The 19,290-nt window shown below is 39.6% G+C and overlaps 1 protein-coding gene across 1 annotated transcript; it reads left to right on the top strand.

The window, feature by feature from the left end:
* Positions 1 to 2,712: 2,712 nt before the first annotated feature.
* On the top strand, positions 2,713 to 19,088 carry TALDO1 (transaldolase 1). The gene is made up of 8 exons (XM_070765390.1): positions 2,713 to 3,102; positions 6,907 to 7,030; positions 9,141 to 9,248; positions 10,381 to 10,512; positions 13,359 to 13,534; positions 14,308 to 14,505; positions 16,396 to 16,541; positions 18,751 to 19,088. The coding sequence occupies exons 1-8, from the start codon at positions 3,006 to 3,008 to the stop codon at positions 18,781 to 18,783; spliced, it is 1,014 nt and encodes a 337-aa protein (XP_070621491.1). The 5' UTR covers positions 2,713 to 3,005; the 3' UTR covers positions 18,784 to 19,088.
* Positions 19,089 to 19,290: the final 202 nt, after the last annotated feature.

The raw sequence follows: 19,290 nt of genomic DNA, 5'->3' as shown, positions 1-19,290 counted from the left end.
TTCCTCTCTCTCTCTCTCTCTCTCATATATATATATATATGTGTGAGTGTGTGTGTGTGTCACATGTTTTTTTTGCTGAATTTTAAAATTAAGGGAGACTAGGATAGATCTATTTCAGCCTTATTTTGGCCTCATCAGCTAGCCATCACTGGGACTTGAACCTGCAACCTTTGCCTTGTAAGGCAGAGAATTATCCTCTAGGCTACAGTATCCAATCCCTTCAGCTCTGCACCAGGGAAGGGTTACGTATTTTTGTGTCGAATCACCCTGGTGTATTGAAGGAACATCACAGCTCCTTATTTGCCTCTCGGCCCAACCCAGGGCCATTTCCAAGGCAGTTTATTTTATTGATAGGCGACAATTCTATCTGTATGTGTCACAAGTTTTTTTGCTGAATTTGAAAATTAAGGGAGACTAGGATAGATCTATTTCGGCCTTATTTTGGCCTCATCAGCTAGCCATACCCACTTTGCCTTGTAAGGCAGAAAATTATATATATATATACGTCACATGTTTTTTTGCTAGCCGACAATTCTATACTATATATATATAGTGTGTTTGTGTCTGTCTGTCTGTCTGTCTGTCTGTCTGTATGTATGTATGTATGTATGTATGTACGTATGTTGTCAAATCCTACAGCATCTTAGGATCCCTCCATAGTTGGATAATTGCGTTCCTATCAAACAGACAACAAGTTGCCAAAATAGGGTGCGCCATATGTAATCCTGTTCTGGTTAAGAGCAGCGTACCCCAAGGCAGTGTACTTAGACCAACGCTCTTCATACTCTATGTAAATGACCATTGTGATCACATTACAAGCAACTGCGTTCCCTTCGCCAACAATGTCAAACTTTTCAACACCAACGATAACATAGCTACCCTCCAAAAAGACCTTGACTTTGTGTCTGAATGGTCAAACATCTGGCAATTCCAAATCCCAACAAACAAATGTTCTGTCCTACACATTGGCAAAAAGAATCAGAACACCAAATACAAGCTGAATAAATCTTGCAGATGATCTTCACTCTGTTAAAGATCTTGGAATACTCATATCCAATGACCTAAGTGCCAAAGCCCACTGCAAAACATCACCAAAAAGGCTTCAAGAGTTGTTAACCTAATCCTACGTAGCTTCTGTTCCAGTAATCTCACACTACTAACCAGAGCATACAAAACTTTTGCCAGACCAATCCTTAAATACAGCTCATCTGTCTGGAACGCACACCGCATTTCAGGCATAAACACCTCTAGAAAATGTCCAGAGATACTGCTCCTCTCTTAGCAACAGAAAACTCTACGCAACTAGATTTACAATCCTAGGTTTAGAAAGCTTAGAACTACATTGCCTTAAACACAACCTAAGCATAGCGCATAAAATCCTCTGCTACAATGTCCTTCCTGTCAACAACTACTTCAGCTTCAACCACATCAACACACGAGCACACAACAGATATAAACTTAAACTGCTCTAAACTCGACTGCAGGAAATACTTTAGTAACCAAGTAGTTGATACATGGAACTCACTAGTATCCCAGTATACTAGTACTAGTAGACTCTGTAGTATCATCACCTAACCCCCCAAACTTTGCCCTTAGACTATCTACTGTTGACCTCACCCAATTCCTAAGAGGTCAGTAAGGAGTGTGCATAAGTGCACCAGAATGCCTTCTGTCCTGTCCTAAACTTTCTCTTTTACTAGTACATAAATATTATTATATCTTTGTATACCACCAATATGTACTTGACAAAATAAATTAAATAAATAAATGTACACTGCTCAAAAAAATAAAGGCAACACTTAAACAACACAATATAACTCCAAGTAAATCAAACTGTACACTTAGGAAGCAACACTGATTGACAATCCATTTCACATGCTGTTGTGCACATTCAACTTTGTTCTCAACAAAGTGTGTGTGTGTGTGTGTGTGTGTGTGTGTGTGTGTGTATGTCTCTCTGTGTGTGTATTTGTGTGTGTCTGTGTGTATATGAAGACAGAAGAAAAAGTATTCAACAGGTTGAGCTAAACATAATATATACATAGGAGGAGAATTAATTGGGTTTTTCCCCCCAGCCAGGATGGATCCTACATGTTAAATTTAATAAGACTATTTTTCCTTCTTTTTTCTACACTATTTTTTTCTTTTTTGTTGTTAGGGTTGAATGTCTCTGTTTTGTTTCGTTTTGTTTCACTATTTTGTATTTTACTTCCTATGATAAAATTATATGCGTATATATAAATAAAAGCATATTAGGTAAAGTGGAGGAAGCGAACGCAAGATTAGGGGGGGGGGGATCAACCTGATTTATAACGCTTTGCCTCATCAACGCAGCCAAGACCGAGGTACCCCGAGCGCCCTTTCAATGTTCGGTTCTGCTTCATTCAAGTCGGGATGCATAAGCGCACCAGCTGCGTGACTAACCGCCCCAGTCCTAATGTCCCTTTTTAAACTCGTATCCTTTTCACGTATTCAAAATCACGTCTATACTTTTATCTGTTACCATTACAGTACTGTATATGTTTGCCTGACTAAAAATCAGGGGTTTCCAACCTTGGCTACTTTAAGCCTTGTGGACTTCAACTCCCAGAGTTCCTCAGCCAGGAAGTCTTAAAGTCCACAAAGTCTTAAAGTGGCCAAAGTTGGCTGGCTGAGGAGTTCTGGGAGTTGAAGTCCACAAGGCTTAAAAGCAATCCCGATTGGCTGCCGAGCAGGAAATAAAACCAAAGATTGAACCAATCGCCTGTTGGCGCCTATTGCTCAGGGCAGCCTTATCTCACCCCGGCGCCCTTTGGAAAGGGGAGGGGGCGGGTTCTGTCATGAAGTAGGCCCCGCCCCCCGCCTTCCGTCAAAGCAGCCCTCGGCCTCCTGTCACACAGAACCTTCGTGCGGCGCAAGCCCGGAAGCCGCGTGCGTGCCGATCCCCTTTTCTTTCTTACGAAAAAGGCTCGGACGCTGCAGCCGCGCCTCCTCCTTTAACTTCTTTCATCGCCGCGCGCGCCATCATGTCAGTTTCCCCCGTGAAAAAGCAGAAGATGGAGTCGGCGCTGGAGCAGCTCAAGCAACACACCACCGTGGTGGCCGATACGGGAGATTTCCACGGTGAGGGGGGCGACGATCCGTTTTGTATAGGATCCCGGGATCCCGGAGAGATAAGCTATAGAACGGGAGGGAGCTCTTAGTTCAGAGTTGGAAGGAAGGGACTTTGCAGGTTATCTAGTGCCAGCGGTAGGCAAAGTTGGCTCTTCTATGACTTGTGGACTTCAACTCCCGGAATTCCTGGGCCAATCATGCCAGCTCAGGAATTCTGGGAGTTGAAGTCCACCTGTCAGAAGAGCCAACTTTGCCTAATCCGATCTAGTCCAATCCCCTCCTCCCCACCATCACCACTTCAGACAAATGTCCATCCAATCTCCTTTTGAAAAATACTGTACTTTGAAAAAGGTCCTGTTTTATTGGATTCCGATTTTTGTTTTCATGTGCAAATTTAAGGGCATCCTGTTTATGAGGGAGCTTGAAAAAAAATCAGACCTAGTTAATACTTTGAATGGGAGAGATCGCCAGGAAGTCTCATAGCTAGAGATTAAGTTAGGATGTTGTGATGGTGGTGGTAATCTCAGAAGAAGGAATTGGCATTCAACTTCTGTTTCGTTGCCAAGAAAAAATATGGATTAATCGCTCTAGCTTCTGTGCCTACTGGTGGGAAAATACAGGTGTTTCATGCTATTGCTGTATTTTGTAACCGTCACTCACAATTTAGTTCTAAGGATTAAAGAATTCGACTTCCATTCATTCTAAAATGCAAGGCTTTAAAAAAAAAGTTTACATATTACGGTACTAACCTGTAGTATTTCTAACAGTGTCCAATATTCCTTTCCACAAGGAGCAGCATTAAAAACGTCCCACCTCTGTTATTTGTGGAGTGATATAAGCCCCTTAGAAAATGTTATTTATGCAAAAAGAAAGAATAGCATAGAATACAATAAAATTCAATTTAATTCTTTATTGGCCAAATGTGATTGGATACATAAGAGGAATTTGTCTTTGTTCTCAGTGTACATAAGAAGAATAAAATAATATTTATCAAGAATATAAAGATTCTTTTTAAATAAAGACATTTTTTAAATAAAAACATTCTTTTTAATAAAGAGATACTTTTTAATAAAGAGAAGTAACACACATTTTGGGTAAGTGATAATTTATTAAATGTACCTGCTACTCAACTATCAGCAAGATTAACAATTATTAAAACATTGTATCTTTTTTAAAAAAAAACCTTTTAGATAATATTTTAAACTTACAGTTTAGCTCTCTTACTCTCTTACCTGTTATTCTGCATAGTTTTGCATAAATTGATATTTATGTTTTTCCTGGAGGACATGCCTATTGATTTTTTTCAAATCCTAGCTTAATTCTTCTTGAACTTAATGACTGAAGGGAATCATAATATGTTTTCCTATTAAATGCTAATAAAAATTGGTTTTTAATATGCTTTTCTATTTAAATGCTATTAAAAATGGGCTTTTATAAGTAACCTGATCGGTTTACAAAGCTCCTATGTATTCTACCACTACTCTGTTTACATAATTGCATAAAATAGTATTGCTTGCAAATTTTAATTTCTTGTTCTCTTGCTTAGATTGTCAATGTATAACATATATGCATAATAGTCATTTCTCAGGGTAAAAATTGCTCAGAGAATCTAACCTAACATGAAATATTAAGTATTTTGTAAATGGTCTTATGAAAGACATTTCTTCTTCCTGTTGCTTAACAGATGATGGAATCTTGCTGATGGGCTATGAGTTAGCAGATTTTGACAAGAAAAAAAATATTTTAAACTTTTCAATAAAACTTGCAGAGCAGGAAATTACCCACGCTATGTGATGGTGTTAAATATTTGATGTAAAAATATTTTTGTAAATATTCTATGGAAATATTGCACAATATATTTAAAGAATGTCACATGGCTATGTGGGTTTCTATGATTCCGCTTATGCAACTTTGCAAAGAACTTTGGTATGGTATGTCCTCCTTAAGTAGTTGGAGATAATTACCAGCATATCTATGTACAAAGCACCTACAGAGAGCTTCACCATGAAAAGCACAATTTTCTAGCCTGTATATGTGGAATATATTTTGGAATTTAGACATGCCAGTTCAGAAATAGTTCTTTCTACATTACAGTGCATGTATATTGTCCTATACAGACAAGATTTCTACTTTTGGTAGATCACCCTGTCTCGCTGGCGGGTGGATGGGATTATTATTATTATTATTATTATCATCATCGTCATTGTCATTATCATTATTTATTAGATTTGTATGCCGCCCCTCTCCACAGACTTTGGGTGGCTCACAACAGTAACAACAACAGTATACAATGCAACAAATCTAATATTAAAAAATTATCTAAAAACCCCTCATTTAAAAATCATACAACACAAGTATACCATACATAAACTCTATAAGCCTGGGGGAGATGTCTCAATTCCCCCATGCCTGGAGATATAGGTGGGTCTTGAGCAATTTACGAAAGGCAAGGAGGGTGGGGGCAGTTCTGATCTCTGGGGGGAGTTGGTTCCAGAGAGCCGGGGCCACCACAGAGAAGGCTCTTTCCCTGGGGCCCGCCAGACGACATTGTTTAGTCGACGGGAACCAGAGAAGGCCAACTCTGTGGGACCTTATCGGCCGCTGGGATTCGTGTGGCAGCAGACAATCCCGGAGGTATTCTGGTCTTTCCCTCCCTTTGGAGCCTCGATCCTTGCCTCTCTTCTTCCTCCTCCTCGCAGATATGAACATGTTTCAAAATGCCACCAGAGGCAGAGCCCACAGGAAGTGAGCCAGTCCCGTGGGGCATGCACAACACCACAGCAGAGGGAGTTGGTTAAACTGCCTGCGCGTGCCTGCCTCTTGCTTGGGCTCTCTTTCCCTCTCCCAGCCAGGAGCCTCTCTTTTTGCGCCGGGCGAGAGAAAGCACAAGTGACAAGTTGCCCGGGTTTTTAGGTTTTCCCAGGCTGCTTTTGGAAATGCCCCCACCGTGCCTGCTGCCACAGAAGTCACAGCCACCGATGTGCATCCCACCCCATCTTGCCCCACCCTACCTGCAATGATGGGCTCCTACAGGAACGGTCAGGATCGCAGTTCGGGTAGCAAAATTTGGAGCTCCACCCCAGAGCACCCAATTTGCACTGAAAGATGTTGAAACAAAATGCATAAGCCACGCCCACAGTGTGGTAGTAAAGATTTTGGTAGCCCATCACTGCCCACCTGCCACCCCCAAATTGTGTCACCATCTGAGACGCGCATCCTATCAGACACAGCCTACTATCAACTTCCTATATGACTTTCAAAGTCTTTGAATAATATATTCTAGCTGCTAATTTTCTAAAAACTGTATGTGTCCCTTTCTGATTATTAATTCTCAATCATATTATATGCTAAAGGGTTAATTAAGGTCCAGGAGGGAAGTGTTTTTAATAGGAAAGTGAACACAAGAACAAGGGGACACAATCTGAAGTTAGTTGGGGGAAAGATCAAGAGCAACATGAGAAAATATTATTTTACTGAAAGAGTAGTAGATCCTTGGAACAAACTTCCAGCAGACATGGTTGGTAAATCCACAGTAACTGAATTTAAACATGCCTGGGATAAACATAGATCCATTCTAAGATAAAAACACAGGAAATAGTATAAGGGCAGACTAGATGGACCATGAGGTCTTTTTCTGCCGTCAGATTTCTATGTTTCTATGTTTCTAACATAATTTCTGGCACTGGAATAACTACATTAATTACATTGCTCTGTCTTATTGCATATCCTTAAAACAGTTCTTATCAAGCTGAGAGGTTAACATCCATGGCCCTAAACCTTTTTCATTCTTCTGGGCTGCTTTTCTTTCATCAGCTATCGAAGAGTACAAGCCTCTAGATGCTACCACCAACCCATCCCTGATACTAGCTGCAGCTCAGATGCCAGCCTACCAGCAACTGGTAGAAGATGCTATGGCGTATGGAAAGAAACTTGGTGGGTGAGTAAGTCTGCCAATGTTCTAATTTTGCCACTTTTGACACTTGGTTGGCTGTTATCAATATGAGTCCTCACTGTCCGTTGTCTTTCACCTTCACATAAGGTGTCAGATTTAAACCGGGATCAAAAAAATTAAACCATGGCAGAATAGAGGAAGTAAAAACCCTTCTGCAAGCTACCAGCCCCTCCCAGGTTTTTTCCTCATTCAGGAAGGAAGAAGAAAGGAGTAGTTGGCACAAGTGCACTTCTAGAGAATGAGTCAGAGGTTTAAACAGAGTTCTCTTCTAAGGTCGCATTAATCCTATTTGTCCCGGGAGTTAGAGACTTAGATTAATGTTGCTAAAGCTCAGAACATATGTGCATGTACAGGTGTACACCTTTGAGTCAGGGATGACTCCTGATAACTGGTTGAACAAGTCCCTAAGGCAGTGATGGCAGACCTATGGCACAGGTGGCACGCAGAGCCATATCTGCTGGCACGCGAGTCATTGCCCTAGCTCAGCTTCAACCTGAATTTTGGCTCACACAGAGGCTCTGGGAGGGCATTTTTGGCATCCCCCCAGCCTCCGGGGGGTGGGGAAGGTCATTTTTACCCTCCCCCAGCTCCAGGGAAGCCTTTGGAGCCTGGAGAGGGCAAAACACGAGCCTACTGGGCCTACCAGAAGTTGGGAAACAGGCCATTTCTGGCCTCCAGAAGGCTCCCAAGGGATGGAGAAAGCTGTTTTCACCCTCCCCAGGCATTGAATTATGGGTGTGGGCACTCACACATGCGTGATAATGCACGCCCACGCTGTTTCGGCACCCGAGGGAAAAAATGTTTGCCATCACTATATATATATATATATATTTATTAGATTTGTATGCCGCCCCTCTCCGCAGACTCTGCCCTAAGGTTTTCTAGGTAAGATTTCAGAAGTGGTTTGCCATTGTCTCCTTCCTAGGGCTGAGAGGGTGACTGGCTCAGTGTCCCTTAGCTGGCTCTATGCCTTAAGGCAGGCCTAGAACTTACGGTCTCCTATCTTCTAGTCTCGCATTAAAACCAAGCCATTAAAACTGACTCTTAAAGTTGAGAACATCATGCAAAGAATTAATAGAACTGTTGCAATTGGACTCATTTCTTTTTGTAGATGTCGCATTGGCACCACATTTTTCCCCCTCAATACATGAACTTCTACTTCATGTTCATACATGAACTTCTACTTCCTTGACCACGTAGCAACTTCAAATCTCCACCACTAAATGCTCTGTCTTACAGATTGGTAAAAAGAATCAGAATACTAAATATAAACTTGGATGAATTGAACTTATTGATAACCCTCAATCTGTCAAAGACCTTGGAGTACTCATATCCAATGACCTAAGTCCTAGAGCCCACTGCAACAACATTGCCAAAAAGGCTTTAAGTGTTCTTAACCTAATCCTTCCCAGCTTCTTCTCTGGTAATTTCGAACTGCTAACAAGAGCTTACAAAACATTTATCAGACTAATCCTAGAATACAGCTGGCCTGTATGGAACCCACATTGCATATCTGACATCAACACAATTGAGAGAGTCCAGAAATATTTCACAAGAAGAGTCCTTCATTCCTCTTCTCACAACAAAATACTTTACTCCGCCAGACTTGAAATGCTTGGATTAGACAACTTACAACTCCGTCGTCTCCGTTCCGACTTAATTATAGTTCATAACATCATATACCAAAATGTCCTACCTGTTAACGACTACTTCACCTTCAACCGCAACAACACACGAGCACGAAATCGATTTAAACTAAATGTCAACCGCTCCAAACTTGACTGCAAAAAATACGACTTCAACAACAGAGTAATCAACGCCTGGAATGCACTACCTGATTCTGTGGTTTCTATTCCTAACCCCAAAACCTTTAACCTTAGACTATCTACAATCGACCTCTCCCCCTTTCTAAGAGGTCTGTAAGGGGTGTGCATAAGCGCACCATTGTGCCTACCGTCCCTGTCCTATTGTCTTCTTTTGTTACTTTTTATCATTACTTATCTAATGATTTATTTGTACCAATTATCATCCTATAATTGTTTGACAAAATAAATAAATAAAAAAGAAATAAACTTTGGTTATTATACAATTCTAGGTCAGAAAATGAACAAGTTACAAATGCTTGCGATAAGCTTTTTGTCCTGTTTGGGGCAGAAATACTGAAGAGGATACCTGGCCGCGTGTCCACAGAAGTAGATGCAAGGTGAATATCTTCTGAATTCCTCAAATGTATTATTTATATTGGTTTGTTTGATTGATTTATATCCCAACTGTACTTCAGGAAATCCCCCATCTTATTTTTGCCCCTAATAGAAAAAAAACCTGTAAGAAAGGTTTGGGTGACTATCTGATCCAGAACATTTGAGCCTGAAGATGGACTTGAATCTGCCTCTCATTATTTCTAAATCTAACTTTGTAACTCCAATACCACATTGGCTCTCATAATGTTATACACTGCTCAAAAAAAAAATAAAGGGAACACTCAAATAACACATCCTAGATCTGAATGAATGAGATATTCTCATTGAATATTGCAATTGCACTACTATTCCATTTGCACAACGGCATGTGAAATTTCAGTGTTGCTTCCTAAGTGGACAGTTTGATTTCACAGAAGTTTGATTTACTTGAAGTTATATTCTGGTTTTTTGGGGGGGTTAGCAGTGTACCCTGTGAAGATAATCAGTGGAGGCATGACTTTGAGTGGCTCACAGCATAAAAACAAAACAACACATATACAATTCAGATAAAAAGATTATGAAAAGCAAAACAGATGGTCACACAACAAATCACATACCCAACTAAGGGTTCCAACCACTTTCGCCCAAAGCTTTTTTTGTTCTGTTAATTAAACCAGTTGGTTTCTCTTGCATGGATTACAGAGATGGCCATCCTCTTATTTGCATCTATGTACTGGAGTCTTTTGTTTAGTTTACCATTCATGATTTCTCTTAAGGCTTCCAGCTGAAGATCTTGTTTAGAAAGGCCTTTGAATAATCCCTTTGTTGTCCTACAATTAAAATGCTAATTTTCTTAATTTGTATTTGTGTGGGTTTTTAAAATATTATTCAACTGATTTTATTTGAGGGAGTTGTAATGTTTAAGGCAATCAAATAATGCAGAAGTAGTAGAAATGGTGCTTGACATATAGATATTGCAAAGGTGCCAATTTTAATGGTGTTCTCGCCTCATTGACTTCTTAAGCAGAGGACCGAGGTGTCGCAATAGTATAGAAAAGCATGAATGTTGCATCCCATATCCTTGCTTATTTGCCTGCTTGAGTATAGTTTACACAAATTATAATGAAACAAAAAATATATCTTTTTATTTTAAAGGTTGTCTTTTGATCAAGGAGGCATGGTTAAGAGAGCCAGACAATTCATAGATCTTTATAAAGAAATAGGAATTAGCAAAGATCGTATCCTCATCAAGCTGTCATCAACATGGGAGGGCATCCAAGCTGGCAAGTAAGTGTACCAGGAACAGTAATACGGTATAAGGCTCATTTGGTAGCTATTTTATATTCCATTTCCATCATTTTTTGCATAGGAATTTCTGTCTTGAACCTATCTCGTCTATTTTTACCATACACACTTCTTAAAATAGTTCATTCTGATTACATTCATCTTTTAGGTTTCCTCTAACATAGCCAGTTTTCATTTCCATTTAACAATGTGGCCAGAAAAAGATGCCATTAAACACAGCCATTTTCACGTCTTTCAAGATACATTTCTTTCTTGCAATATGCTACATCAGAAGCCTCAGACTTAAACCACCATCCCGGATCATTTTATGCAGCCCACTCCTCACCCAATACACTAAAAAAAATGTTGCTAATATTTGCCAATAGATTGAACTTATTTTGGGAGGATAGCTTAGTTTCAGGGTAACACAGTAGATGTATGCTCCAAGTTTTCAGAGAAGGGCAGCGTACAAATCTTAATAATAATAATAATAATAATAATAATAATAATAATAATAATAATAATATATTATTATTATTATTATTATTATTATTATTATTTATTGGATTTGTATGCCGCCCCTCTCCGTAATAATAATAATAATAATAATAATAATAATAATAATTTTAAAATGTGCTCAAAACTAGGAGATTACTGCTGCAAGATTAGCATATGCACAAGTCTGGAAACAAGATAAGATTCCAAACAAAGAAACGGTAATTAAAAAAATATTAGACTGCGCCAAATTTAGCAAATTAACATACGAAATTCAAAACCAACAAAATAAGGACTATTACAAAGTGTGGGGAAAAAATTTACAATTGGGTGGAAATTAAGAAAAAGGTATAGTTAATAGAATTGTTAAAAAATAAATTTTGTAAATATATCAAGTGTAAATGTTTAATGTTGTATTGTTTGATGTCTAAATGTTTGTAAGTCATATAAAATAAAATTTAAAAAAAAAAAACCTAGGAGATGCTTTCCTAAGTAGATACTGTCCAAGCAATCATTCTAATTTGTTGCTGACTCAATTTTCACTTATCTTTTATATTCTACTCATCTGTTCATGTTGCCTAACAGAGTAATTTGCCCTGCAGTATCAGATTCATTTATCCCTTCCTGGATCAGATCACATTTCAGTTTGAGTGGCAATTTCCATATGCTGAGATCATCACGACATGAGACCATATATTGTTTCATGAGTCAAAGCTTTCACAGATTTTAGTAAGAGTGAGTAGTAGTCACATCTACCGTCATAAGTATCCTTCTCTCCTATTGCTATGGATAATGCCAGTCCATCTTGGCATGTTTTACTCTATATGCCACAAGGAAAGCTGAAATTCTATTTTATTCCTATTGTCCTTATGCTATTCTATGAAAGCTAGGATCTATAATGCAGAGATCATTTTGCAAGCTAAGAATACTGTTGCTTACTTTCCATTAACCCAGTGCTTCTCAAATAGTGGGGCAGGGCCCCTTGGGGGGACACGGAGCAATGCGGGGGGAGGGGGTTGACCCCTGGGAATGTGCTCTTTTTTTACTGCAGGGAGTAGGGTTTTTTTGCATGGAACAATATCACAGAGCAGGAGATATGAAGTGCAGACAACAAACCCTTAAGAGACAACCCTGGAAAAATATTTAACAGGAATGAAAAGAAAGGAGAAGAGAGAGACAGAGATAATGAGACAAACCTACGTCTCCCAAAAGCTAAGACAAGAAAATATGGCAGCATATGTAGCGCTTGGTTTCATTGTGACTGCGGTGGGAGATGAGGAAAGACGAGTATGTTTACTGTGTCTGAAAATGTTGGCCGCAGAAAGCATGAAGCCAAATAAATTAAGGCATGACTTAAACTCATTACACTCCAATCCTGCTGATAAACCGCTTGAGTTTTTAAAGTGAAAATTTGGGGAATATTGCAAACAATCGTCCCAGCAGAGAGTTGGGGGGGGGGCACAAAATGTTTACTTCTTCTGGGGTGGTGGTGGGGTATAACAGAAAATAATTGAGAAGCACTACTAACCACGAAGAAAACAAAGTATCCTTACTCATTTGATGTTGTGGCTAGCTCTGGCCCAGCTCCTGCCCCAAGGAATGTGGATGTGGATGTGTAGGAGACATCCATATGCCGCAGGGCTGTTTTGCTCCCAGTAGAATCTGCCGATGAATTCTCCTCTGACGACGTTAGTGTGAGTGACAGGGAAGAGGGGAGTTTGGCAGACAGCCCAGGAGGAGATCAGTCATCTGTATCATCCCTGGATTCTGAACAAGAATTAATGACACATCCACGCATGCGTAGAGTGATGCATAGGAGACAACAACTGAAGGATTATTACAAGAGAAAATGAGGCTGTGGTTGGGTGGGGCTGCTGTAATTAGTGCTACAGATAAAAGTGCAGCCTGGTGTTTTAGCCTCATGGCAGTTTATCTGATTCATTGTTTCGTCAAGATCTTGGTTTTTGCTGTTCAGGATTGTGTGTGTGGACTCTCTGGACTTTAGAATTGGACTCAATTTCCCAGTTATTGGGTGAGCAATTGGACTGCATTTAACCTGTGCCTTGTGTGTTCCAGAAAATCCCTTTGACATTTAAAAAGGGAGCTGTTTCTGTTTTTCTGTTTATAAAAACTTTTGGGTTTTCTTTTTATTGTGTGGTGTGTGTCTTCCTGGACTAATTACCCTGTAATTACGGGCAGTTGAGACACGCCGGCAGAACAATTTGAGAAGACATTTCTTTTTTGAAAAAAGTAACACGGTTTAAAAGAAAATTGTATATACAGCATTGAATAAAATTGAATACATTACAGAAGTGATACTGATAGGAAAAGCAATTCTCTGTTTTATCTTGCAGGGTCCTTGAAGAGCAGCATGGGATACATTGCAATATGACCCTGATCTTTTCCTTTGCTCAGGCAGTTGCTTGTGCGGAAGCAGGGGTCACACTCATTTCCCCTTTTGTTGGGCGTATTCTGGATTGGTATGTTGCAAATACGGACAAGAAAACCTATGAGCCGTCAGAGGACCCAGGTAATTGAATAAATGCGGCTAAGGAATTACGTTTGCAATTGAATCAACCTGCAATGTTTAGTCGGTCGGGCGGTAGGAAAAGCAAGTAGGATGCTTGGCTGCATAGCTAGAGGTATAACAAGCAGGAAGAGGGAGATTATGATCCCGCTATATAGAATGCTGGTGAGACCACATTTGGAATACTGTGTTCAGTTCTAGAGATCTCACCTACAAAAAGATATTGACAAAATTGAACGGGTCCAAAGACGGGCTACAAGAATGGTGGAAGGTCTTAAGCATAAAACGTATCAGGAAAGACTTAATGAACTCAATCTGTATAGTCTGGAGGACAGAAGGGAAAGGGGGGACATGATCGAAACATTTAAATATGTTAAAGGGTTAAATAAGGTTCAGGAGGGAAGTGTTTTTAATAGGAAAGTGAACACAAGAACAAGGGGACACAAGCTGAAGTTAGTTGGGGGAAAGATCAAAAGCAACGTGAGAAAATATTATTTCACTGAAAGAGTAGTAGATCCTTGGAACAAACTTCCAGCAGACATGGTTGCTAAATCCATAGTAACTGAATTTAAACATGCCTGGGATAAACATATATCCATTGTAAGATAAAATACAGGAAATAGTATAAGGGCAGACTAGATGGACCATGAGGTCTTTTTCGGCCGTCAGTCTTCTATGTTTCTAAATATTCAAAAATAAGCCATTCTGAAGGCTACTTTAGACATGAATAAAGTTGCAGCAATTGCTTTAAATGGTTACCTTACATTCTCTTTTAGGGGTAAAGAGTGTCACTAAAATCTACCATTATTACAAAAAGTTTGGTTATAAAACTATTGTAATGGGAGCTTCTTTTCGGAACACTGGACAAATCAAAGCACTCACTGGCTGTGACTTTCTCACCATTTCGCCTAAACTTCTGGGAGAGCTGAGTAAAGATAACAGCAAACTGACACCAAAGCTGAGCGTCAAAGATGGTAAGTTTTCAGCCATGCAAAATGTGGGATCCAATAGCCTTAGACCAGCGGTTCTCAACTTGTGGGTCACAACCCCTATGGGGGTCAAATGATCCTTTCACAGGGGTCACCTAAGACCGTCGGAAAACACATATTCCCTGTCATCTTGGAAACCGAGACACCGCTCCTCTATCTGTCTCAAAAAAATATATATATATGTACCATGGAAACTTCTGAGCATGTGCAGAAGCCAAATTTCCGGCATGCATAGAAGCCAAATTTCTGCCATTGCCATCTTGTTTCTGGCTTTAAAAAAAAAAAAATTCAGCACAAAGTACATGAACACCCATGAGGCATGACCATGTGGCACAGGAGGAAGCGAACTAGCAGCGAGAAAAGTTTTTTAGTTTAAAAAAAAAAAATATATATTAGATTTGTGCCATTATAATATTGTTTTTATCGTTGTTGTGAGCTGCCCCAAGTCTTCGGAGAGGGACGGCATACAAATCTAATAAATAATAATAATAATAATAATAATAATAATAATAATAATAATAATTATTATTATTATTATTATAACTCATCCCTGAGTTTCCTAATTATTTTATTATTTTATGCTTGGGGGTCACCACAACATGAAGACCTGTTTTAAGCTGCGGCATTAAAAAGGTTAAGGACTACTGCCTTAGACAAACAACACTCAATACAGTTTAAATACAGATTAAAACATTTTAATCGTGATCTTTCACCCCCTCCTCTCATCGTTAAGAATGTATTTTTACTGAAATATCTACAGAGGGCTGAATATGTGCAAAGTAAATCTTTTCAGTGCTCAATAGATAAGTTCACCTTTTGAATAAGTAATATCTCAAAGAGATACATCAGCATTATTAAATATATTTACAGTACAGGAATATGTGGCATTTCTGCTATGGGATTGACAGGATAATATCAATACCTACCTATTCATATTCATATTAGTTTGTTAACTGAGCCATGGTGGCACAGTGGTTAGAGTGCGGTACTGCAGGCTGCTTCTGCTGGCTGTTGACTGCAATTTGGCATTCAAATCTCTCCAGGCTCAAGGTTAATTCAGCTTTCCATCCTTCCGAGGTCAGTAAAATGAGGAACCAGATTGTCTGTAAAACACTTAGAGAGGGCTGTAAAGCAGTGTATAAGTGATTATGATGATGATGATGATGATGATGATGATGATAATAATAATAATAATAATAATAATAATAATAATCGACATCGCAATCCCAGGGGACAGCAGAATTGAGGAGAAGCAGCTAGAGAAATTAGTGAAATACGAAGATCTAAAAATCGAGCTGCAATGACTCTGGCATAAGCCAGTGAAAGTGGTCCCAGTGGTACTTGGCACGCTGGGCGCAGTACCAAAGGATCTCAGCAGACATTTGAAAACCATTGGAATTGACAAAATCTTCATCTGTCAATTACAAAAGGCCGCTTTACTAGGATCGGCAAACATAATTCGCCGCTACATCACGCAGTCCTAGGTGCTTGGGAAGCGCCCGACTGGTGATGAAATACGAAATCCAGCATAGTGATCTCGTTTGCGGTGTTGCACTGACATAATAATAATAATAATAAATTTATTAGATTTGTATGCCACCCCTCTCCGAGGACTCGGAGCGCCTCACAACAAGCAATACATAATGTACAAATCCAATATTAAAAACAATTTTTAAAAAACCCTTATAAAAACAGTCATACAATCCAGACAAGCCATACATGTAGCTATTGCTACATATTCGTATTCATATTAGTTTGTCAACTGAATGGTTTTGTGTAAGATGTTGAGATTCGGCATAGTCTACGATTCGTATCATGACAAAGCATACTGTTGCCTTCTTCCATAACTGGTTGCTTCTGTCATCTTCAATACAGCCCAGGCATCTGACTTAGAGAAAGTGCATCTGAATGAAAAGACATTCCGTTGGCTTCATAATGAAGACCAAATGGCTGTGGAGAAACTGTCGGATGGAATCAGAAAGTTTGCTGCTGATGCAGTTAAACTGGAAGTCATGATAAAGGTAAAATCAAGGGTTTCTTGTCTTAAGTAAATATTATTGCTTCGCAGCGTACACAAGTATTGCAAATCTAAATGTCATCTTGTTTATTTGTATTTTTGTTGCATGTGTTCATAGATGACACTAATGTTAAAGCGTAAAACCAACTAAATACACATTATTGGTAAAGAGTTTTGAATTATAAGTACAGTGGTACCTCATCTTACGAACGCCTCTTCTAACGAACTTTTCGAGATATGAACCCGGTGTTTAAGATTTTTTTGCCTCTTCTTCCGAACTATTTTCACCTTACGAACCCAAGCCTCTGCTGCTGGGATGAAGGGGTTTCTTTTCCCCCCCCTTTTTTTGAAGAAAGAAAAGGGAGGGGCAGCTTGGAGGGGGAAAGACTTTGCATTAACAAAAGTAGGAGAACAGCGTGCTTGCAGAGGCACTGAAAGGGTGTCATTTGAAGAAAGAAAGGGAAGGGGCGGCTTGGAGGGGGAAAGAGTTTGCAGAGAACAGCCTGCTTGCAGAGGCACTGAAATGGTGTCTTTTGAAGAAAGAAAAGGGAGGAGCGGCTTGGAGGGGGAAAGACTTTGCATTAACAAAAGTAGGAGAACAGCGTGCTTGCAGAGGCACTGAAAGGGTGTCTTTTGAAGAAAGAAAAGGGAGGAGCGGCTTGGAGGGGGAAAGACTTTGCATTAACAAAAGTAGGAGAACAGCGTGCTTGCAGAGGCACTGAAAGGGTGTCATTTGAAGAAAGAAAGGGAAGGGGCGGCTTGGAGGGGGAAAGAGTTTGCAGAGAACAGCCTGCTTGCAGAGGCACTGAAACGGTGTCTTTTGAAGAAAGAAAAGGGAGGAGCGGCTTGGAGGGGGAAAGACTTTGCATTAACAAAAATAGGAGAAAAACCTGCTTGCAAAGGCACTGAAAGGGTGTCTTTTGAAGAAAGAAAAGGGAGGGGCGCCCCCCTTGCCTTTCTTCCTTCCCACTCACCCTTTAGCCTAGCCTTGCTTCTTCCACCCGCCCCCTTTAGCTGCTCCTCCCTGCCCTCTGTTCGCTTCCCTTCTAAAGTTTGGGATTTTCCTGAAGGATTTGCATGCATTATTTGCTTTTACATTGATTCCTATGGGAAACATTGTTTCGTCTTACAAACCTTTCACCTTACGAACCTTGTCCTGGAGCCAATTAAGTTCGTAAGACAAGGTATCACTGTATATTGTTTTGTAATTGGGTTATTGAGCCCATAATCAATTTATTATTATGGATTTCAGTTATTTTCCATATAGAATTAAATGCACTTTAAAAATAACTGTAAATTCTTGGATGGCAGATCCTAGGTCAATGATGGCGAACCTATGGCATGGGTACTACAGGTGGCACGTGGAGCCATAACTGCTGGCACACGAGTCGTTGCCCTAGCTCAGCTCCAACCTGCATGTGTGTGCCGGCCAGCTGATTTTTGGCTCACACAGAGGCTCTGAGAGGGCGTTTTTGGCTTCCAGAGAGCCTCCAGGGGGATGGGGGATGATGTTTTTATCCACCCCCGATTCCAGGGAAGCCTTTGGAGCCTGGGGAGGGCGAAACACGAGCCTACTGGGCCCACCAGAAGTTGGGAGATAGGCCGTTTCCGGCCTCCAGGGGATGGGGGAAACTGTTTTTGCCCCCCCCCCCAGGCATTGAATTATGGGTGTGGGTACTCATGCATGCATTTTGGCACCGAAGGGGAAAAAAGGTTCACCATCATTGTTCTAGGTTATATCACTGTGCTTTTTTTATAAATCTGAAATATTTTTGACAAGTTAAACATTCTAAATTTAAATAACAATGCTGAAGAATTAGATATTTTCCCCAAACATTTATATTAAGTAGATATCCACATGCAGCATTCAAAGCTATCACATGGATTTTCAACATTGATTTTTTAAAAAATCTTAAAGGCTCTTCTTGACACACACACAAATAGTCAAAATGAATGAACCCCAAAATCAAAATAAATTATTTCCCTGAATTAATAAACTCTGCTATTTATAACCTTTTAACTTGAAATTTAAACAGACTGCAGATATAAAAATTGATATATACTAAACTGTATATAACTTTTCAGTGCCTCTGCATTAGCCTTAAATAGGTGAAATCCCTATTTGTCAATCTCTTCTTGAACATTAAATGGCAATGATTTCTTAAAACGTCTGAAGTTAATGTGCCAATTTATTTTTGTTCTCCTTTTTTTAGGAACGAATGTTCGGTACTGCAAATGGAAAGTAGACAAATTTTGTGGCTGCTATACAGATGTAAAGATTTACATGCTGCATACGAAAAGATTTTCTGTATTCAGAGATTTCTGTATGAATTTGCAGAGAAAAGATTCTTCAAGTCTGCTGTGCTTTTATATATCAGGATTGTAATATTACAACTCTGCATTACCGATATTTTTATTTTTCACTAAATTGCAGATGCATAAGGGACCAATTGCCTTGCTTTTTTCTTCAAGGTATTACTATTGCTAATAATGATTTAAAAAATTCTGATGTATGAGTGCATTCCAAAAAAATAAAAGGTACTACATTTTATATAGCTTTGTTGTCTTCTATTGAGGCAAGTCCTCCGTTTGGAGGATGTATAACTGCTATTTCTACAGCAAACGAAATTTCTGTAAGGTTTCAAGAAGCGTATGGGATAAATGTTCCATTCTTGGAATTATGAGGAGTTTCCCTACTGATAGAATGAATGATGTCTCACGGGGTTATTGTTGGCGGGGAGGGAAGGAGGAAG

Source organism: Erythrolamprus reginae, chromosome 1 (genome assembly GCF_031021105.1).
Source record: "Erythrolamprus reginae isolate rEryReg1 chromosome 1, rEryReg1.hap1, whole genome shotgun sequence".
Lineage (NCBI taxonomy): Eukaryota > Metazoa > Chordata > Lepidosauria > Squamata > Dipsadidae > Erythrolamprus > Erythrolamprus reginae.
Note: the sequence above shows the minus strand (reverse complement) of the source record. Positions and strands in the feature narration are given on the sequence as shown.

Coding starts and splice junctions, on each gene's coding strand:
- TALDO1 (XM_070765390.1), top strand. CDS start 3,006: ATGTCAGTTTCCCCCGTGAAAAAGCAGAAGATGGAGTCGGCGCTGGAG. Junction 9,249..10,380: donor TCCACAGAAGTAGATGCAAG/GTGAATATCTTC, acceptor TTTATTTTAAAG/GTTGTCTTTTGATCAAGGAG. Junction 10,513..13,358: donor GAGGGCATCCAAGCTGGCAA/GTAAGTGTACCA, acceptor TTTATCTTGCAG/GGTCCTTGAAGAGCAGCATG.